This window comes from Patiria miniata, unplaced genomic scaffold, assembly GCF_015706575.1.
Source record: "Patiria miniata isolate m_02_andy unplaced genomic scaffold, ASM1570657v1 HiC_scaffold_5, whole genome shotgun sequence".
Taxonomy (NCBI): Eukaryota; Metazoa; Echinodermata; class Asteroidea; order Valvatida; family Asterinidae; genus Patiria; species Patiria miniata.
In genome coordinates, this window is record NW_024037072.1 from 3,974,182 (window position 1) to 3,997,232 (window position 23,051).

At 41.2% G+C, this 23,051-nt stretch overlaps 1 protein-coding gene across 1 annotated transcript in view; it reads right to left on the reverse strand.

The window, feature by feature from the left end:
• LOC119740867 overlaps positions 1-23,051 on the reverse strand; it is a 191,326-nt gene that overhangs the window by 48,636 nt on the left and 119,639 nt on the right. The window contains exons 93-109 of the mRNA XM_038216324.1: positions 22,785-22,921; positions 21,850-21,985; positions 20,658-20,915; positions 18,103-18,219; positions 15,896-16,045; positions 14,941-15,119; positions 14,012-14,114; positions 13,518-13,654; positions 11,391-11,411; positions 9,565-9,694; positions 7,961-8,245; positions 7,240-7,512; positions 5,658-5,788; positions 4,590-4,743; positions 3,171-3,388; positions 1,900-1,960; positions 965-1,234 (exon numbers count right to left, since the gene is read on the reverse strand). Of these exons, the coding sequence (XP_038072252.1) occupies positions 965-1,234; positions 1,900-1,960; positions 3,171-3,388; positions 4,590-4,743; positions 5,658-5,788; positions 7,240-7,512; positions 7,961-8,245; positions 9,565-9,694; positions 11,391-11,411; positions 13,518-13,654; positions 14,012-14,114; positions 14,941-15,119; positions 15,896-16,045; positions 18,103-18,219; positions 20,658-20,915; positions 21,850-21,985; positions 22,785-22,921 (2,760 nt within the window). The remainder of the gene's footprint in view (positions 1-964; positions 1,235-1,899; positions 1,961-3,170; positions 3,389-4,589; positions 4,744-5,657; positions 5,789-7,239; positions 7,513-7,960; positions 8,246-9,564; positions 9,695-11,390; positions 11,412-13,517; positions 13,655-14,011; positions 14,115-14,940; positions 15,120-15,895; positions 16,046-18,102; positions 18,220-20,657; positions 20,916-21,849; positions 21,986-22,784; positions 22,922-23,051) is intronic.

The window sequence follows — 23,051 nt, forward strand, 5'->3', positions numbered from 1 at the left end:
GACGGCCTTCCGTTTCGATCCTAGCAGAATCCAAAACATTCTGCCGTCTAGTTTTTTTTAATTTTAATCAAACAATCTGAATCTATCAATATTGATGATTTGACTGTATCATCAAATTAGGTTTTGCCCTTCACCAACGTATAAACACTGTATACTCAGTGTGTTACCTCCGGAGTGAAAGTCAGAAAAAAATCACTCGGGTGGGACTCAAACCCACGACCTCCTGCTTTCTAGTGCAGATGTCTTACCACTCGACCACCGAGCTAACGGGATCGGTTGGCTGGTTCGAATCTGATGTACATAGGTGCGGTACCACAACTATTCATGGAATTTTGGAAGATGGAATTTTTACGTCGGGGTGGTGTAAATCAAATTAGGTTTTGCCCTTCAACAATGTATCAATTATCAATTATAATTAATTATAATAGGAAAGTCATTATAGTAAGGGAATAAATATGTGCTTGGCTGGTATAAAACACGTACAGTCGAGCGCCACTGACGAACATGATGTGGGTCCATAAAAAAGTTGTCTTTATTGGTTGTTTGTTATATTGGTTGGTCGTTATAGTGATCATGCATTACAATAGAATAGAATATTCTGGGAGTAAAGGGGGATGTTCGTTATAGCGGTGTTCATTATAGCAACGGTTTAAGTATGTTTTGAAACTGGCATTGGGCCTGGATTCGGATAACGGCCCAAGCCAAAGGCGAGGGTCATTCATAAATACCATTCGGGGTCAAAATGTCAAAACAATTAGTCAAAATTCACACGTTTCCAACGATTTGGTTAAACAATTTTACTTCACGTTTTGTGAAACAACCCTCTGGCCATGTCTACGGTATGTGCCTTGCGGGCGTAGTGCTAAAAATCTCCTCATATTGGAATTGGCACGCGTGTGCATACTGCGGCGGTGTTTTACCAAGGAGCGCCCCCTACTGGCCCTGCGCATTGCCCAATACCCACCTGTCGACGCGGTTGATGTTGCGGCCACACTGCGGAGTTGCTCCGCCCCGACCGTCGCAAACACCTCCACGGTGTACTCCGTAGCAGGGACCAGGTTGTCTATGACCACCATGTTGGCATCGGGTGGGAGGGTGACTGTGACGGGGTTGATCACAGGAGGGGAGACTACGACGAGGTAGTTGTCGTGGTTGGAGGTGGGGCCCACCCAGGTGGCCCTCAGGCTAGTCAGGGTCGCGTCCGTCAGGCTCAGCATTTGAGGGGCCTCAGGACCTGTGGCGATACAAGAAGCAATTCAACTAAATCAATGGAAACATTTACTATTCAATAATTAAAGATTACAGAATTTGTAATTAAAAGCCGTATCCTCTCTGAGTGATCCCTGTTTGTTATTTCCCAGGCTTGCAGCTTTGCTAATGTTGCTAGCATCGTGACTTTGGGCATGATCCCTGGCTACATTAAATATATGGGTAAATGGCTTCTGATTAGAGTTCCCGGAACAAAGATATCGGCCAAATGGGGAGCCGCCAACATAGGGCTGGATAGCTCAGTTGGTAGAGCACCGGAACGGCAATCCAAAAGTTGCAGTTTCCAACCCTGCTCCAGTCAATTGTTCAAATTGTAATATGATAAAACAGAAGCACGACCAAGATCAATGACAATTTGCTACCTGTTTACTTCACTAAATTTAACAGTTGAAAGCTCTGATGAATTCAATATAAAAAAAAAGGATTCTTTTCACCTGCGTACATTTAGTTCATGTTTAATTTTAAAAAATAATAATGCAAAGCTGAATAATACGATCCAAGTTTTCGAGTCACAAACAAAGAAACTAGTAAAACATAAGTTGGCAAAAATTAAAAACAAAGTTAAAATTGCAGAATATGTTCTTCCTCAAAATGACGCCATTAACGGAACAAATTTTGTTCATAACTTACGGGTTGTTTGGGAGTCCCTGCCCGTTATCAATGGATCTGTGCCGACGACAGTCAGATCGATCTACAGACAAAACAGAAACCAGTCATAATAAAATGAAAAACGGAAAGTAGGGACGTACAGAAATCATGCTCTGTGCATGCTATCGTCCACTAAAAACCACAGACAAAATATGTTGCGCTGTTGTAATTTCTGTGCTTTCAGAATATGTAAGCCTGGTTCGAATCCCGCCTGGGCCAACATGTGCATTGGATTTTCAGTCCCTGCCTGATTTTGTTGGTTTTCCTTAGAATATTTATCTAAGGTTGTTTTCCCCCACCTCTAAAACCGAAAGTTTTTTTTTAGTGTCTTATCACCATAGGGTTCTGCAGTGCATTAGGCCCTTTGAGAAATCGTTGGTTTTATAACTAAAAAAATGGAAAATAAAAATTAACCAAAACGACAAATGCGGTCCATGCATAAACTGAAAATGAGTAGAAAACTGTGTAGCTTCTTTGTATTCGAACAAAATCTCAATTGAATGTTTAGAATCAGTACAAATGGGATCCCTATCAAGGGTGGATCCAGAACACAATTTTTTTTGGGGGGGAGGGAATAGATATTTGGTCCCAACAAAGTGGGTCCAAAAATTTACGGCGTGGGGTTCGGGAACCTTATGGGCCCTGGAATTGTTTTGGATTCTAGCTGCTCTGTGGTGCAATCCGAGGCCATTTCTGACCACTTTAACCAATTTTTTTTTTAGGAAAAGATGGTGGTGTATGCAGTGGCTGTTTTTTTGTGACACCACTTTAAGAAAAACAAAAATTGGGTTCGTTTTTTTTTTGGAGGGGGAGGGGCTTGGCTCCCCCCCAGATCTGCCATTGATCCCCATAATGTAGTGGCTTTGCTCTTTGAATGATTACAGACGTTGATGTTCATAGACCATATCCGTTAATCCCGCCCATAATGGTTTGCCCAATCACAGCAATGAACCACACAGCCAACGTGTCCGACAACGATCCAACTTGCATGCACTTATGCATGACGTGCGCAGCTCAAAATACAGTGTTGCATTGGGAAAGTGCACGCACTCAAATTTCATGTGCACACTGGACAAAGCTTGTGGTGAAATTGATTCTTTAACAGCTGATTCTTTAACCATGGAAATAAATGTAGTTAATGCAACCAAATTTAAATATGCAAATATTGTCAGGTCAAAAACTCATTGCACTTGAACTGTACACAGAGATGGATAGACAGTTGGACAGACTAACCAACAGGCAATGCCACTCACCCAGTACTCGGTTCCAGGGAGGAGACTTCGAAAGGTGTGCCTGGGTGGTGCAACAGGTGGGTAGAGGGCAGGGATGGGCGTTCCCACTTGCCCGTCAATGATTGGCTTGGCTAGGAGACGGTACTGCTGGACCGCTGGGTCCATGACCACGCCCCAGGCGACGGATATGGTGGTGGAGGTGAAGTCATAGACGGTCACGTTGCCTTGCGGGAGGGTCACTAGTGGGTAAACAGACGGGTAAAGAGTCAAAGGCTATGAAACTGGAAACCAACTGGACATTAAACATTTATGTTTAACTGAACTCGTCGTGCTGGACCCAAAAGCCCGGCTCAGTTTAGGACACTAGGGAGGTTTTGCAAGCGAACGGATACGCTTACACTTACGTTTAGGCCAAAAGTCTCCAGTTTCTGGTATGCTCGCGCGTCACCGTAGCCATGCGCGTCGGCAAAATGAAAAAGTTTTTTCTTCAATGAAAGATGATGTCTCAAAAACGCCAAACTCACTGGTTTGACTGGAATCCTGCTGCTGCACAATTTTAGCGTGTTTTTAGATGGGGTTATCGTCGAGAATAAGCTTTATGTGGCCTCTCTGGACTCCCATATGTTTGCACTAAGTTTAATCGAGGACCATTTGCAGTTATCAGCCGACATTTGAAGCAAAAAAATCAGGTAAAAAAAAAAAAAAGCCGCGTCGCCGCACCACTTTTTGGGCAAGCTCCATACCAGAAACCGGAGACTTTTTTTTTTTGGCCTTAGCTATCCGTATCCGTTTTTTACTTACGTGTAGCGAGCAAGATATGCATGTCATCTGCACGTATGACGTCATACGCCACTCACTATCCGCTAAACGTGCAGACGACACGCATATCTCGCTCGCTACACGTAAGTAAAAAACGGATACGGATAGCTAAGCGTAAGTGTAAGCGTATCCGTTCGCTTGCGAAACCTCCCTAGTATTTATACTATGTGACTTAGTCAGTCAGTCAGTCTGACATTAGTCAGTCGGGGAGTCGGGGAACCAGTCAATCAGTCAGTCAGCCACCAAGTCGGTCAGATGACAATTGTTTGGCTCTTTGAGTCCAGCCAAAATATACCTTTCTTTCAGAAAGTTAGACAGCAAAAAAAGTATTTAAGGTAATAATATTTAAGAAATAGACTAATACATGATTTGGAAAAATGGTTTATCTTGATTGCCTGCTTTTTGTAACAGTTTTAAATGTAAAATCACTGAGGTTATACAAACAAATGATCTAACAAATGCTTACAATTTCTGCAAAGAAATTAAGCAACGTGCATACTTTCCTTAATCTAAGTACCGAATCATTTTTACTGGCTTGACCACTAAAACAATTATAAATCAGGAAATTGTTGATCACTTTAGCCATAATAAATGTGGCAATTCTTAGAGCCAGACACTTACATGTTGTTGCCTGTACTTCTTCAGGGACACTTCTGAGCTGACTGGCGCTGTTCGGATCAATGACGGTCACTATTCCTATTGTGTATGTGGTTGCGGGATCCAGACCGTCTACTGTCAGCTGATTGGCTGCATCCTTTGGCACTGTGCCAAAGATCTATGAGCAGAAAATGTGACACAAACACGTCTCATACAGTTAGTCATTTTCAGCAAGGCAGACTAGTAATTTTCAAAAAGAATTCATGGTACAACTTTAAACATTGTCACTCTCCGAAATGACTTCCAAAGTAAACATTTATTATTAAGCCAATGAAAGTCGTTTTTTAAACAGCTGTTTGTGTGTGAATTTGTTCGTTCACGAAACAGTCGTTGGATCACCTCAGCCTGCCATTTTGAAAAATTAGTTTGTACGACTTTCTTCAAAAATGTTATGAGTAAAATAGAAATTCATTTATACTTCAAACATAAAGTTGTGAGTGTCTTGCATCAACCTTGACAAGTTGTGCAGTAACAGGCTCCACGACAGTCCCGATTTGCTGGTAAAATATTTCATTTTCAGTCGCTACGCCACAACTTACGCCACCTAAAATGATTGCACAAGTTACGGCAAGTCGGAAGTCGCAGACTTACGCACTGATTTTCGTAAAATGTGTCATTAGTGAAATGTTGCGCAGCGTGAAATGTCGTGCAACTTACGCAATAAATTGTGGCGCAAGCGGAGTTGCGCCATTGCGTAAGGTTTCGTGAAATCGGCTGAAGGTCCTAGTTTCAGAAATGAGGACACAGTGATTCTAAAAAAAAAAGCAGCATTGGGGAAAACAAGTGGAATCAAAGAGGCTAACTGGGAAAGAATAGAACAACAATCACTCAACAAAAAAAAGAGGGCTACGCTTCAATCTTTCTCACACATGGGGCCAGGCCATTAAGGATACTCCTAGCCGTCTATCGCGTGACCAGTCTACTGGGTCATCAGTTGCCTTGTTACGAAACCTAGCAATTTGTCTGTTCACGTAAGTCCAGTACTTAGATTTATTTCGTTATTTTACCAGCTTGTGTTGTTTTTTGGCATACCTGTGTAGCCCCATCTTGAGTCTTGTAGTAAACCACAAACTCGTCAAAGACACCTGTAGGAGAGGACCACGAGATATCCACCGAGATGGCTTTCCTGTTGAGTGCTACCAAAGACGTCGGCGGCTCAGGTCCTGCAAACAGAGAGTGATCAATTGGTTTTATTTTAATTTAGTACATTGGAGGACAAGACCTAGTAAAATCTTATACGGCTCCATCACTGAGCTCACGTGACGGCCTACATCCGGGTACTGGAGAGTCAGTGTCGCCATTGCAGTAGGCAAAGATCGTACAGTGATGGATGGCAAAAGCTTTGATGGACAGCAACAAAGTAGAGCCAACAACAAGTGCTCCAAGTCCGCACTATTATGAAAACCGTTCACGGCACATTATGCCCATTTGATATGCATGTATGCTGTACAAGATACAGTCCAATCTGCTTTATCCACTGTATGTTTATGTCCCTGAGCTGTATGTGCCGGCAAGAAATACTTGGCTTGCATCGTCTCTGCATCCGCTTACTCTGCAGCCGATGAGATGTCGCACCAGCCAGTTCCAGCATGGTTTCTTGCCCAGTGTCGTACAGCTATGAAATAAGCCTCTGTAGTGATGACGTCACACTTTGTTTACGTGTGTCTGCTTTCCTATGGTGCTCAGTGGACCATGGGCCCCCACTGGTAAACATGTAAACAAAGTGTGACATCATCAGTACAGAGGCTTATTGGTGACATATGTGCAGCAGGCAGTGTGCATACTTTTAAGTCAATGGCCAGCAAGTACCTTACGTCCCCTTAATTTTTTTCTAGTGTTGCTCGTTATTGTCCAGTTTTTTGTCAATCACACGTGCTCATGTTTTCTCGGTTTTAAATTTTTTTTTTATTGTTGTCTTTTGATTTTGTTTTCTTCGTCGACACTTCAGGTGTGTGGGGGTTGCTGTAAAGCAACTTCCACTGCTTGCAATTTTTCCACTCTACCTGGTTCGTTTTGTTCAATAATAATAAAAATAAGAGTTCGCGGTTATTTTACGTAAAAATAAGTCAAGTTAACAACGCAAGCTGTGGTTGCTAACCAAACGCTTGCCTACTGTAATGGTAACCGATCACAGAGAAACCAAATAGACGGTGGTACTTTGACGTCATACGATTGGCTCCTATCTGATGCCCTGATTATAGACAAAAATGTGATGGGATCCAATGAAAATAATCTTTAGATCCTGTTTTCAATTTTTATTTTTTCCAAGTGGATAGTGTGACCTAGTGATTAGGGTATGTTGCTCGTGATCAGAAGCTCAGGGCTTTGAATCCTGCTAATGGCCATTATTTGTGTCCTTGGGCAAGCCAGTTTACCCCCTCTTGCCTCCGTCCCAAAAGATGATAAATGGGTACCGACAGTAGCTGGGGAGCAACCCGTGATGGACTAGCATTCCATGCAGGGGGAAATAGAAAGACTCTCAGTTGTTTCATGCAAAGGAAATCGAAGAGAAATGTTTGCCTAATGAGCAGTGGGTGAAAGTTTCAATATTTTTTTACTAAAATTAAACGTGGATTCCAGGCTTAGTGACAGACCACAGAAGATGACAACTTACTTGTTTTCTGAGTGATAGAAGACATCTCCTGTGTTTGGCTTGCCGAGAAGATGGTCGACAGCTGTAGGGTGTACTCGGTGGCCGGCAGGAGATTGGACACAGTCGCTGTGGTTTCCTGAGCACCCAGCAGGATTGGGTTACTGCCTGTCACAGGGGCTGGGGTGATGCGCAACGAGTACAGCACCACCCCGGGGGTGGTGGACAGACCCCAGATCACAGAGATGCTGGTGGTAGTGACTGCTGATACCTCAATGGCCAATGGTGCAATGCTCCCTGGAAGGAAAGGAATTGAGTTTAAGACTGACTATCGATACCACAAACTGTGAGTGTGGAATGCTCTCTGAAGTTCCAAACGGGAACCTATAAAGATTAACACTATCGATACCTCAAAATCTCTCACAATCTGAGTATCGGATTCTGCTGAAGAACAAATTGAGATAAACATTACTGTTAACTGCAACATTTGAGGTTGGTATGCTCTTTGGGTTCCAGAGAAGAACTGATTAAGACTGAAGTTGCAAAATTTTCTTGGCAATTGCGAGGCATAATGTGGGTTTGTTACTACCCAGATGTTTGAAATATAGTCAATGAACAATCAAAAGCTATTTATCTCGGCAATCTTTGGACTTATCGTTAAATTCTCACGGTTTGTTTGTAAATATTTAGAAAAAAAGAGAGGTACGAATTTCTTGGAACAAAATATACGACTTGAACGTCTTACTTGTCGTGACAGATGCCGTGACGGCATCACTCTTTGTGGCCGAGTCACCGGTACCCGAGCGGGCTACCAGTTCCAAGTCGTACGTGGTGTCCGGCATAAGGCCTTCCAGCTTGTGACTTCTGACAGATTTATCTAGGATCACTTCCGACCGAGGGTCAATGCTACCCTGCTCGGCGAAGCTCAGGATGTAGTCGTCGTAATCGCCAAAGTTCGGGGCTCCCCAGGTAACCGTGACGTCAAGCGTGTTGACGGTCTCGGCTGCAAAGAACCTTGGCGACAGTGGAACTAGTAATGAAATAAAATGAGATCAAGACACATGAGTGTAAACATCAATGACCTTACGTTGCCTCGGAGGATATTTTTTTGGTGATTTTAAATTACTTCCAATGAATCCACAAAAGGTTTACTCGAGCCTATCTCAGTCAGATACAAAACCTTGGCCCTCTAACTCCGCCTCAGTCCGTCATTGAGGAAAAGCCTGCTCTGAAGGCACGTCACCAGAAAGTGACGGTGAAGGATTTGCAACCATTTTTCCTTTTGGTGACTTCCGAAGTTTCCAAATCATTCTTTGCAGAGATGTATTACTAAAGAACTACAATCCTGGCCAAATCTCGCTGGGCCCCCAACCCCCCGGCCCCCAGTCAATGTTGTCTCTCAATGCGCGGTTGTGCTCCATCAGCTGGAGAGAACAACATTGACCGGGGGGAGCGGGGGAGTGGGTGACCGTGGCAGGCTCAGGAAGTGTCCCAACCATTTTGGCCGGGATTGTAGCTTGACACAAGCAACACAGCAGGGTACTTATTACCATCTCTTTCATCCATGAAATTCTAATAATTTTTGGAATTTGGCGGATTCTTTTTCTTTCTTTTTTAGTTTTTTTTTGTTTTTTTGGTGAGGAAAGGAGGAGGGGGGTTTGCAAACCTGACATAAGTAAGATTTGAGGCTTTGCATGGTGGAAATACTAAATAATGAAAGGTTTGCGGAAACACCATTTGTGAATAATTTCTCAACTAAGAGAATGGTTCTGAAAAGAACCATAGGTATAAACTCAACGTTCCGGTCAGTATGTTCTGACCGTCTTCAGGAGAGTGTCAGAGCATACTGACCGGAACGTCGAGTTTATACCTCTGGTTCTTTTCAGAACCATTCCCTTAGTTGAGAAATTATTCGCACATGGTGTTTCCGCAAACCTTTCATTATTTAAATCTGACATAATGGTGCAAAACAGAGAGGCAAACCAGTAAAGACAAGGATTGAAAACATCAAAGACTGGACTGGACTGAGTTTCAATTGTGCACTTAGAACGAATGAGGATAGAGAGCTATAGACTAATTCGGCAACAGACATTTTTTGCGGTGGCCCCAGGATCGCGTGAGTCATGCTAAGGTAGTACGCACGCACTCCGTGCTCCTTCGAGCGATATGGTTTCCAAGATACAGGCACGCCCAGTCTTTTAGAACGTGTGCAGCATGCTATGAGCGTGATACTACCGCAAAAATGGCTCCTGATTTTGTTCGGCGAATCCTAGAAAACCAAAAACATGCTTCACAAATTACCCTGAAGCTGTGACACTAATTAACACCAAAAAAAACTGAAGATATTACCTGTCCGTTCAGTGATGGAGTTCAGAAGAATGAAGGATTGGTTTTGATACTGCACGTTGAGTTCGATCAGGTACTCTTTGCCTGGGACCAATCCGCCGACAGTGTGAGTTGTGTCAGTTACTGGAATTGTCTAAATTGAGGAAAAAGAACCACGCAAATGATTCATCGCATGAACAAATATGCTAGCTGAGGAAAAGACTAAGAATGCAGAAGGCAAAGGAGAACAGATGAGCAAGTTTAAAAACTCGTCATTGGGTAGAAATAATCAGTCTGTGCAACAAACATGAAAAGATGCCGCTTTTGAAGATAACAAACTTTGTATTGAAGATAAAAAAACTTCAAAATGTTTGTATGAAGTGCACTATGACGTCCAACATTTCCCTTTTAAGCATAAATAAAAGGAAACAATGTTAAAGGTTGCCGAGTAAGACTGCGCAGAAACAATTCCAGTCACAAAGGCAAGGGCTGCAACTGCCATGATTTGCAGAAGCCAAAATGTTTGATTTCTTTTATTCAGGCAATGATGAATGAAGCTTGCAAAAACGCTGGCTTTTCTATACTCAACGACAAATGTGCAACAACACAAGGGACTAACCCATAACCAACCTAGGGGGAAAAAGTGACCAATCAAAGCCAAAATCAACAAATGGTTTGAAAAACTACCCCAAAAAAGAAAGGGGAAAAAAAAGAAATAATCCCATACAAAGTATAATTCATCTGCATAAAGAAAGAGATAAATAATTTTCCCCATGATGAAAAAAAAAGACTAAATACAATGACAAAAAGACAAATAAACAAGAGAAATTTACAAAAAAAAATCACATTCAGTACCAAAAAAACAAAACAAGGTGACAATGATTTGAAAAGCTACAAACAAATTACTTCCCAGCAACAAACAATCCATCCCTACTAAGAAAAGACTTTCCGAATCAACAACAAAAACCACCACAATAAGGCAAAAAAAACCCGGAGCCCCTCAGAGTCGAGAAAAATTGTCAGAGAGAAAAGACAACTAAAGGATTTGAAGACCAATAAGCCTCTGTACTGATGATGTCAAGCTTTGCTTACATGTGTTCTTTCTTATGGGGGCCTTGTGGCGATAGCGATGAAGTAAATAAAGCGTGACATCATCAGTACAGAGGTTTATTCTAAACACAAAACTATGCTACCAAAGCAAGAAAATGACAACAAATATTTTTTCCCAATTGCGAAAAAACAACTGCACCAAACTGACACGGATTCATTTAGAAGCAAAACATGGTGGATCAGCTCCCTGAAGCAAGATCAAACCGATTCGAAAGGGATCCTCAGAAATGAAAGAAACATAAACCTCACCCCTCACACACTCTTGTTTTACTATACTCCCGAGGACAATGATTTGTGTTTTCCTTTGTCCCTGTAATATAACACTCTCCCATAGACTAAGCACACAAACCTACTACAGAGGACCGTTTTGAACAAAAGACCCAACTCCCGAGGACTGAAATGATCTGTTGTTCTCCCTTTGTGTGTCTGTCCTCGGGGGTTATGTAGAACAAGTACACCCCCGTTTGGAGAGCCGAATAAAGCAACTGCACATCAAAATACAGCAAATTGACTCAATACAGTAATAAGACAAGTGCATGAGATGTGCCATTGAAAAGCTCAACATAGCAAAGATACATGCTGAAAGATGGTGTGCAAGTTGACCCTATGAAACAAGCAGGATTTTGCAAGAGTGGGGTTTCCCTGGGTACAACATGGCCAAAAAAAAGGGTCCAAGGCATGAACTTTCCGAAGCCACATTTGACCATCACCATGGTAACACTGAGATTATATAGTCTTACTATGTTTGCTGGTCCGTCGCCCTGTTGAACAGAAACAAGTTAAAACAAAAAACATTTTATGCTACAACCACAAAACTCTGACTACACTGGCATAGCTTGGCAACCAAATGCAGCACTAGCTAAAATTTCTCAGAAAGCATGCAAGGTTCAAGAATTCATTATTAATCTAAAAGTCGTTTTATATAGGGTGAACCTATAACAAGGAACCCAAATGGTGCTCCCTATTTTTTAAAGAAGTTCTGCATGTAGCACTTTCCAGATCTAGGATATGAAAGGCGAATTACTAAGCTTTCTCAGTGAAAGAATCATTCAAATTGCTCCTGTACTTTTCAGTTATGGAATTTTGAACACAAACACCGTTTTTTAACCTTGTCATCCGATCACAATATAGGTAAGTGAAATTTCAGCAAAATGAAAACTATTCACATATCAAAAAGCACATCAGAACGCTCTCATAACCATGATAACTGGCACTTATCATAACATTTATTTAAAAACCTGATGCTTCCAATGTTAAAATAACATGCTGTATAATGTCAAGAGTTTATAATCTTACCCTGCCTTCTACTTGGCTACCCCGGAGACTTAGGGGATTATTCTGATATTATTTTCAGGATACGAGTGGTTTCATTTTCACTGAAATATCATCTTAAATGTGATCCGTGGACAAGGCTTTGTGTTCAAAATTCCAAAAGCACATGAGCGATCTGAATGATTCTTTCACTAAAACAAAGCTTCTTAATTGGGCTTTCATATCCTAGATTTGGAAAGCGCTACATGCAGAACTTCTTTGCAAAATAGGGGGCACCATTAATAGGTTTCCTTTTTTATTAGGCTCACCCTGTATTCATTCATTCATTTTTTATTTTACCAATTGATAAAAACAACACGAAATATAACAACAGAGAAAAAACACAGTACACTAAAAATGCAAAAAAAAAAAAAAAAACAACTTGGAAGGAACACAGGTAATACAAGAAAGACAAAATAACAGGACAAATTCAACCTAAGCCTGCATGGGCAAGGGCTGACAAAAGCAAAGAAAATCACTGTAGTCCTTAGACTTGCCAGCCCTCATGCTGGCAAAGGACACATAAAACATTAATATTAAACAAAAATATATCTATATATATATAATACGTACATTGGATATAAAACATTAAATTAGAGAGGACACAAAAGGATATATTGCACAACATAAATTATAATACCCCCAAAAATGAAACACGGCACAGCCATATTACCAGTACAACCAATTAGAAATTATTAGACGCAATTTTTTTATATTAAAAAAATATATATATAGACAGAACAGAACATGTCCAAAATAACAAGACCGTATTAACCCAGAGCAATCAGACCCACTAGCAGCATGAACAAATGAATAACTTGAACACCCCCCCCCAAAAAAAAGGACTCAAAAGCTAAACTACATTTTGTGGTATCAAATTTGGCAGAAAATAATGGTTTGAAAAAAAATATTGGAATTTAAGTGAATGCCTACTTGAAACCTCAAGAATTAAATCTCCCGCTGAGGCTGAAAACCTTTCAAGAAAAAAAAGTTTTCACTGAAGAAATTATAGGCTTTCAAGCAGACCCAGGTGAACAAAAGTAGGAGAACAGTAGATTTGTAACAATAACAAAAAAAAATCAGGACAAAATAGGATTTTGGAGGACTAAATCAGGAGTAGTTTTCGTTGATACTCATCCATGTCCACAGCATCATAAGCCTCATTTGGCATGTTCTGTACTCACCACACTTGTGCTCCATCCTGAACTAAGCTCTTGGAAGTACAGTTGCAGTACTCCTGCGCCCAAGCCCTTCATTGTGTGATTAACATATAACAGTGTGTAACACCGTTGTGGAAAATATTCAATGAGATTTTATTTTTTCCGGAGTTGTGGGTCAAAAAAGTAAACAGAATTAGGAAAAAGTAGGAATTTCAAGAAAAATGTTGGAAAAGTAGGAGCAAGGTAAAAACAAAAACTCAAAAAAGGAACAGTAGCAATACTTGAAAGCCTGAACTTATCTCAAGAATTAACTACTGTGATGTCTAAACTATCAACTGCACTACACAGAGCAAGAAACAAATTTAGATAAAAAGAAAAAAAACTCAGATTTCTTACGGAAGGAGCAGAGCTGCCGTCGATGGGGTTGAGCTCCAGGATGTAGGTTCTGACCGACCCAGGAGCAGGGCCCCATAGCAGGGTCAGGCTGGTTGTCGTCTTGTCTCGGACAAGGATTTCAGATCCCGGGATTGTAGCTGTTTTAAATACATTTAAAAAAAACAAGGACAAACTGTATTTCCACAAAATCATAACTAGCTGGCACAATTTTAAGCTCACATTATTCCAATGGAATTGTTTTAATGAAGACAGCTTAAATATTACAAAATTCTTTCTACAAGCTCCACTTATGTTTCTAAGTACGGATTATTTTTGGAGGCAATTTGATATTTTTTTTTCAATGTTAGAGTTGGTTTCTTTTCTGGATTGATATATTGATTATTTTATTTAATTTCATATCATTTATATTTATTTTGTTTTGGTTTTGGGAAGAGGCTGGAATAGATAACTGTCACCACATGTTTCAAAAAATTACTGGGAAATAAAATATTTACCTGTGGTGGCCGATGTTGTACAAGCTGCCCCATACTCTCGACCGTCCCCTTGCCCGGTGATTGTCTCCAGGGTGATGCTGTATTCAGTGACTGGGTTAAGATTCTGGGAAGGAGGTTGAAAGAGCAACAAGCCGTTTATTATTTTCCTTTTGTCAACTTTTTGAGTGTAGCATTAATTGTGCAAAAAAAGAGGGCCCTCTTTGACCAACTTCGTCATCCCAGGGGACTGGACACACCGCGAGACCATGACTTTCAAGCCGACATTTTGTCATCCCTAGAGGGCGCCTTTTTACAAAAGATATCAAGATAAAGCGCAAACAGTTGCGACAGATATTAATTCAGATATGCCTTTCCCCCCTGCAAAAAATGGATATATAATTTGCACTGCTGCTTTTATCGAGATGTGTGCTTTTGTTACTAAAGGAATATAATAATAATGTGGCGTTTATATAGCACTTTATACCAAAGATCTCAAAGCACTTCACAATTATTACCCCTGATCATCAGGCCATGAGACCAGTTTTTGCAGCAGCTCGAGATCAGTGCATTCTAGTCTGTACCTTCACAGGTACCCATTTATACTCCTGGGTGGAGAGAGGCAATTGCGGTAAAGTGTCTTGCTCAAGAACACAAGCATCATAATCACCGTCAGGGTTCGAACCATGGCACCCGAGTCCAACACCGTAACCGCAGGCCCACGGCGCTACCCATATGCATAGATAGACCTCTTGAGCAATCACTGTTACTGATTACAATGTTACTGTTACGAAAAACCAACAAAAACACCTCAACATTGGTTGCTGAATGCAAAAGGCTGTATTGTATTTCCAAAACTTTCGTCTTTCAATTTCTTTTAATGCGGCTGCCATGTCAACTCCCAGTCTGATACTGTAACAGTTGACGTCAGAACACAGGATTTATATTCGTACCTCTAGTCTGTAGGTTCTCAACGTCGGTCCCAGTTCCACGGATACCAGCTCAATTCCCTCCGTGGCGTAGGAGAGCCGGAAACCAGAAAACTGGCCGCCGTTGGGCATGGCCCAGGTGACGACTACGTGCAATGGCCCGACCTCTGTGAGAGCTTCTATGATGCATGACTGTTCAGGCACTGGAAGAAATTTGAATTAAATTATGTTTTAAAAATATTTGTCTCATAGTATATGTGACCTGCTCTGCAAAAATGAGCCTGTTGTAGCAAACCTGATCTGCAAAAAAAACCAGAAAAACACTAAAAATCGTAATTTCGTCAGTCTTATTCAAACAATATTTAAATTTCTTTGCAAGACATTTAAGCTTAAACTATCAAACAACCAAAATTAAACAAACCAAAAATATCCAAAATTTGATTAAATTGTCACTGTGTGCATTTCAAAATGGTAAAAGCTTGAATTCAAATTATGCGATATGAGGCTCATTATTGCAGAGCGGGTAACATATACAGGGTGAGTCAAAAAGAATGTGACCTGGATTCATGATTTTATTTTTTTAAAGCAATTAAATTTGATACACCAATGAAGTATGTCTTAAAAGAGCATGTTCTTCAAGTCATTTGAAGAAAAAAAAAAGAATTGCTGAAAGTCGAATATTTGTCAAAACGTCACAAATTTGCTTTTCTAATGACAGGCGTGAGTAAACAAAGCCTCATCAATTTCCACAACAGCGAAATCTTCAGGTGAAGAGTCCATTACTTTACAATTTGTGAATTATAAATCGCTCATACGGTTTTGTGATTATACCTTGGTAGAATTTTATAATATTGTAGTCACTCATTGGCCAGGGTTGGCCATGTTTCATCATAAAGAAACTTAACTATAAACCTAAACAATAAACAAGTTGTTTTGACTTGGGTTTTCTTTGTTCTGACTCAAGAACAATAATACTTACATGTTCTCTGGATGAGGGTCTCTTTGTTCAAACTGTCATCGTTGACATTACTGAATAGGGGACGCACATCGATGGTGTACTCTTCGCCGGGTACCAGTCCCTCAAACCTATGGTTAGTCACTGAAGTGGTCCCGGAACCAACTCCGCTGGCTGAATACGGAAGCAAAAGATGGTTTACCCTAACTAAATGAAGACATAATGTGACAAAAGTGAATCTAATTCAATCTACTTCTTGATATCTGTAGAAAAGCACATCCACGATTAGTTACCATGATTAGCTAGAAGAATATCAAGTCCCTTTTTTCCGCGATATTGTGTGTATGTTTTTACCAAAACTCTCTTTATTTTTGCGAGCGGTTGTTTATCGTAACGTCCCTTGGAAAGTGAATAGCAGTAGTTATTGTCTTATGTAGCCATGATATATGTTTTGAACAGCGCCCCCATTGGAAGATCCCCCCCCCCCCACTATTTGAGGGTGGGTATCCCGTGAAAAAAACCTGTCTACCTTTCAGCAAGGATGAAATTTGTGAGCGCCCCTCCATTGTAACCTCAAGCCCCTCCCACACACACCCCAGGATAAGAACCCTGGCTACGCCCCTGTATTGATCTAAAAAGCGGCAGGCAAGATATAAATGGCATCGTACTGTTGAATTCTGTACCTTGCCCCCACATGGTGAATTTACACTCACGGGTGGCTCAAATTGACCAATGATTTACCATGAGTAAAATGACCTTCAAGAACCCTCTGTTGATATTGATTTAGAGCATGGCAGGCAAAATATGAACGGCATTACACTATTGGATTTATGGACCTCGTCCCAACCCTTGAATAAATCACATAAAGACAAATATGCATTCGTCTTTTTAAGGCGGCTGATATGGGCTTGAGTGTGAATGGAGGTGCCGGAGGGTGCTCTAACCTTACATACTCTCTGTGGACCTGTGAACAAAAGAGGTCCACAGGATGCAGGAATTGTGAACGTTTTGTGGACTTGCACATGTCCACACTAGGTTCCCCCCTCTCTGAAAAACAGGATTGGAGGTATTTGGGGGTGGGGGTTATTCGTCGCAAAATGAAGGGCAACACTCAGGTAGGATGGAACGCCGTATTATCGCGGTACTTATCACGTTTCTCGTTCGGAATAGAGTTTGCCCACTAACCTTCCAGAATTGCCCTGTCTTATGTGTGGTATAACTCTTCCTTTTTAAATTAATATAAACAAATCTGACGGGTAGTGTGGTTTATTCCGTGTACGATGCCTGTGAAAATAGACATGCGCGGCGTGTGCGAACGGAGGTGGACTCCCTATTATCGCGGTATGCGGGAAGTGGTTTTTATAATGATCCCAACTTTTTTGTTCATAGTTTATGTTTGACCAAAACACCCCCTGAATAAAGTCTGATATTTTCCCTGTAACGTTCAAGTTGATTAAAGACAAAATGTCTGCAGGATGATGTTTTAAGACCCTGCCCTTCCCCCGAAAGGAGAACACCAATCCCTGAGGCAAGTCTACTCGGCGATTGAGGGCGCCATTCACTTTACACGGTGTGCCGTTTTATTTTCGCTAACGCGCGGTGCTTATTTTGATCCCGTAAAAGTTGTTACGATTTCGCGCTGCAAATATCGTCGTTCGACTTCATTTTACATTTGCAGCTGAAGAATGGGAACCAGACAATGGATTTTTCATGGACAGAGCGCAATTAAAGATTTATGTTAAAATATAAACGGTACCTTTTAGCAGACACGGTGAGGGAAAATTTTGCAAGTTTTGGAAAACGTTAATATTTATTAAAATCGTTAAAAGTCCCGAAAGACACAACATTTTTTAATCGTCCTTTTTATACAACTCGGTAGAAAATCCTTGATGACTGGTGAACTGGATAAAAATCGCCACTTGAAGGAGTTTTGACACTGTAAAAAGAGAAATTTCCCATGCCGCGATAATAGGGATGCCGCGATAATAGGGAGTCCGACTATACATCATGGTAACAAATTTGGGTTCAAAGAGTGTTCACAGTGCGAGTTAAATGAGTTTCTTTCTTAACTACATAAAAACAAAGGAATGTCCACAGTAGGTATGGAAGGTAGGTATGTGTGCGGTTGGGTGAGTTCGGTTTGGTTGGATGGGGTGGGTTGGGTGGGGTTGGGTAGGGGAAGGGTGAGGGATTGGGTTGTTGGGGTTTTAATCTTGTCGTGAGTTTGTTACCTGGGATTGGGCTGATAGTCCACAGATAAGAAACAGCACCGGGAACTGCAGACCATACTACCTCAATGTGGGTTGTGCTGAGAGTCAGTACCACAATGTCTAACTGCCCAACAGCATCTGTGTCAAAGAAAGGAGGGAATAAAAGGTATGGAGTCTCTTTAAAATGTAATCTCTTTAAAATATCTCATCCTCCATTGAGAGCGACTGTTCTTATGACTGAACTTGTGATTGACATGTGAATGACTTGTGATCGACTTGCAATTGACTGGTTGTCGACTTGTGAGTGAGTTGTGAATGAATTGTGATTTACTTGCGCTTAGGCTTCAGTCAAGCACACGTGTCTAGCCGGACGCGTGGCGCCCCAGTTTCTGGCACGAAAAAAAAAACAGTTTCGTGGAGCTCATCATTATTCATTTTTTCAAGTAATATGAATCATACATGTATGCGGATATATATGAACCAATCACCACAAGCCATTTTTTAGGTGATGACACGTGCGCGCCCTCAAGCGCCCGCACCCTACGCGTTCTAAAAAAAACAAGACGCGCACACATTCACAACATGCCATGCATTATGCATGAAAACTTGTCTACCAAATCAGTGGACAAAAATAATGAAAAACATAGGCGCTCTCCACGAGATGGTAAAGGCTCGTGCTAGTCTTTTTACATGCCGGCATCCGGGGGTGCGTCACGTGTCCGGATAAGAGCGTGGGACTTGACTAAAGGCTAACTTGCGATTGACTCATGATCAACTTGAGATTGACTAATGAGCAACTTGAGATCAACTTGTGGTCAACTGCAGATTGACAAGTGATTAGACGAGTGATCAACTTGTGATTGACTAATGAACAATTGAGATCAACTTGTGGTCAACTGCAGATTGACAAGTGATTAGACGAGTGATCAACTTGAGATTGACTAATGAATAACTTGAGATCAACTTGTGGTCAACTGCAGATTGACAAGTGATTAGACGAGTGATCAACTTGTGATTGACTTGTGGTCAACTGCAGATTGACAAGTGATTAGACGAGTGATCAACTTGTGATTGACTTGTGGTCAACTGCAGATTGACAAGTGATTAGACGAGTGATCAACTTGTGATTGACTAATGAACAATTGAGATCAACTTGTGGTCAACTGCAGATTGACAAGTGATTAGACGAGTGATCAACTTGTTATCAACTTGTGGTCAACTGCAGATTGACAAGTGATTAGACGAGTGATCAACTTGTGATTGACTAATGAACAATTGAGATCAACTTGTGGTCAACTGCAGATTGACAAGTGATTAGACGAGTGATCAACTTGAGATTGACTAATGAACAACTTGAGATCAACTTGTGGTCAACTGCAGATTGACAAGTGATTAGACGAGTGATCAACTTGTGATTGACTAATGAACAATTGAGATCAACTTGTGGTCAACTGCAGATTGACAAGTGATTAGACGAGTGATCAACTTGTGATTGACTTGTGGTCAACTGCAGATTGACAAGTGATTAGACGAGTGATCAACTTGTGATTGACTAATGAACAATTGAGATCAACTTGTGGTCAACTGCAGATTGACAAGTGATTAGACGAGTGATCAACTTGTTATCAACTTGTGGTCAACTGCAGATTGACAAGTGATTAGACGAGTGATCAACTTGTGATTGACTTGTGGTCAACTGCAGATTGACAAGTGATTAGACGAGTGATCAACTTGTGATTGACTTGTGGTCAACTGCAGATTGACAAGTGATTAGACGAGTGATCAACTTGTGATTGACTAATGAACAATTGAGATCAACTTGTGGTCAACTGCAGATTGACAAGTGATTAGACGAGTGATCAACTTGAGATTGACTAATGAACAACTTGAGATCAACTTGTGGTCAACTGCAGATTGACAAGTGATTAGACGAGTGATCAACTTGTGATTGACTAATGAACAATTGAGATCAACTTGTGGTCAACTGCAGATTGACAAGTGATTAGACGAGTGATCAACTTGTGATTGACTTGTGGTCAACTGCAGATTGACAAGTGATTAGACGAGTGATCAACTTGTGATTGACTAATGAACAATTGAGATCAACTTGTGGTCAACTGCAGATTGACAAGTGATTAGACGAGTGATCAACTTGTTATCAACTTGTGGTCAACTGCAGATTGACAAGTGATTAGACGAGTGATCAACTTGTGATTGACTTGTGGTCAACTGCAGATTGACAAGTGATTAGACGAGTGATCAACTTGTGATTGACTAATGAACAATTGAGATCAACTTGTGGTCAACTGCAGATTGACAAGTGATTAAATGAGTGATCAACTTGTGATTGACTTGTGGTCAACTGCAGATTGACAAGTGATTAGACGAGTGATCAACTTGTGATTGACTTGTGGTCAACTGCAGATTGACAAGTGATTAGACGAGTGATCAACTTGTGATTGGCTTGTGGTGTGACCTGTGATCAATGTTAACCCAAAATTGTGACAGATTTGTTACCTGACTTGTGACTGACTTGTGATCAACTTTATGACTTCTTATTTTCAATAAGTTCTTACCAGTGTTGAAATCGCCAGTGCTAGGATCGCTCTCTACCCCGCCGGACAGTGTGACCAGCTCGAAGTGGTAGACAGTGCTGGGGTACAGGAACTTGACCTCATATTGCAGACTACTACTGGGCAGTTCCCGAACAATCAGCTGTCCGTTCTGCTCATACGACAGCCTGTAACCGTCGTAGTTACCAGCAGGTGCAGTCCATAAGACCTTGATGCTGGTTGGGTAAGGCCTGTTGAACAAGACTCCAGGTGGGTTGGGCTCTGGAGTGAAAAAAAGAACAGAGCGTGAAAATTTACCTCAAAAACCTGCGAGAGCAAAAAGAAACGCTCATTTATTGATTGTGCATTTTGGTTTTGGGCGCATCTGCTTCGATTACGCACCTGAATAGAATACAAACGCAGATATGCAAATAGCCGTACAAAAGCCGTACCAAATGTCGCGTTTTCCATAGGCTTGTGCACAAGCATGGATGCGCCCAGCAGGCATCACCTTGTACATTGTGTACGCGAGTGGAAATTGCTGCGTGACAATGTTACACTGCCCAAAACGAATGGCAGGGAATATCGTTGGCACAGTGCTTGTAAGCATGGGAGCACGTGAAATTGAATTACCTGCGCTTTGTTCGGGCTCTGTGCAGTCAATAGGGGCCAATTACAGGCATGTGTGTTTGCGCTCAGCAAATCCTCCTCGCGTAATCTTTCAATTGGCAACTTTTCAAACTGCATCATTTTTCGTAAACCGTTGTCAATTTTGGACGATTTACAGTCTTTGGTGGCAAACGGGGTATCAAAATGCAGCTGACAAAATTCACCAAAGGTCTACATAAATGACGTAACCATAAGGCGATCAGATTCAAAATTATGACCCCTCCAATGAGTGTGGACTTTCTTTTTTGTGACATAACCGTAGTTCCGGACAATTTGTTTTGGACGTGGCCTTTGTGGTAAATTGTCAACCAAAGGCCTACTGACTCCGTATCGGAAGAGCAGATGGCACTATAGAAAATCACACAAATATGAAGTTGTGCGACACTCAATATTGAATATGGGTCATAGTCTGCTATTCATTCTCTCTTGGAGGATGACTGCATGAAGGAGTGCATAAGAATTATACAATCATAGATGTCAGATGCAACAGGGACAGGAAAAAAAGTGGACCCCAAGTTTATAAAATGACCCATATATATCAACCTACTTGTTCTGAAGTTGCTTTCTGTGGTCCGGTCATCGCCCCCAGTGATTGTAACTCGGAGGGTGACGTTGTACAGAGTACCAGGGATGAGGTTGGTAAACAGCAACACCGGCTCCTCGTCGACCAGTTTGGTAGCAGCCTGCAAATCGCACCGCATTCCAAGAAACATAAATATTTGACAACTGTCCATAAAGTTGTGACGAATGTCTAATTGTGACAATTGTCCATAAAGTTGTGACAACGGTTCCAGAAGTTCAGATAATTGAAATTGTGATAATTGGCCCCAAGGTAGCGAAGACCTTCCATTAGATCAACTGGGATTCAAATGAAATAAACAAGTTGTGGCAACAGTCAACAAAGTTGCAAAAACATATTCGTAAAATTGTGTCAACTCAAAAGGGAATATACAAAATTTGCAAACATCAAAAAACAAAACTAACAAATTATTACGAAATACCTTATTGGACTGTTAGTGAATGACAGTCTAAAGCATCCTGTAAAATAATGGCACCAGTGTTGGAAAAAAAACTGGTTTTTTTTCATATACTGCCCCCAATTTACTAAATTTAGTTAGTCTGCATTTTGTTTACAATCGATTACGAACCTATCAACGGGTACAAGCCAGCTAGACTGGTTCCCTGACCTTACAATTCCCCGACGTCTATAAATTGCTCTGTTTCATCTTACGTGGGGTCAGGCACCCAGACTACAGGAACACGATTGTTTTTCTTGGTTTTTCCAGCATCTACGAACACTAACCCCCCAAATCCATCCATTTCTGAAAATTGCAGCAAAAGCAAAAGTTGCATATTCCCTTTAGGCAAACTGGCACGATATGTCAACGTAATATGCAACTGTTCCTTATTTTAAACAACAACTCGAAAACACTGCTCTAACACTGTGATGAGTTATTTTCACCAGAATACTTGCAAACTCACCCTCATATTGTTGGTATCTCCAGGATCCAGGGTGACCAAGTAACTCACAGCGTTAGGGTGCCCAGTCTCACCCCACAAGACCTCCACAGACGTCTCCTCAATGTTGCGGAACGACAACTGCTCTGGAGCCAGTGCAGCTAAAAAAAAATACTAATGTCAGACACTTGGAGCAAAGTGGTCATAAAGTATAGTTTGAGATTGATCTATTTGAACCTAGGCTAGCTGAACTAGTCTGCCTTGAGTTCAGCCTACCGAGGTCGGTCACAT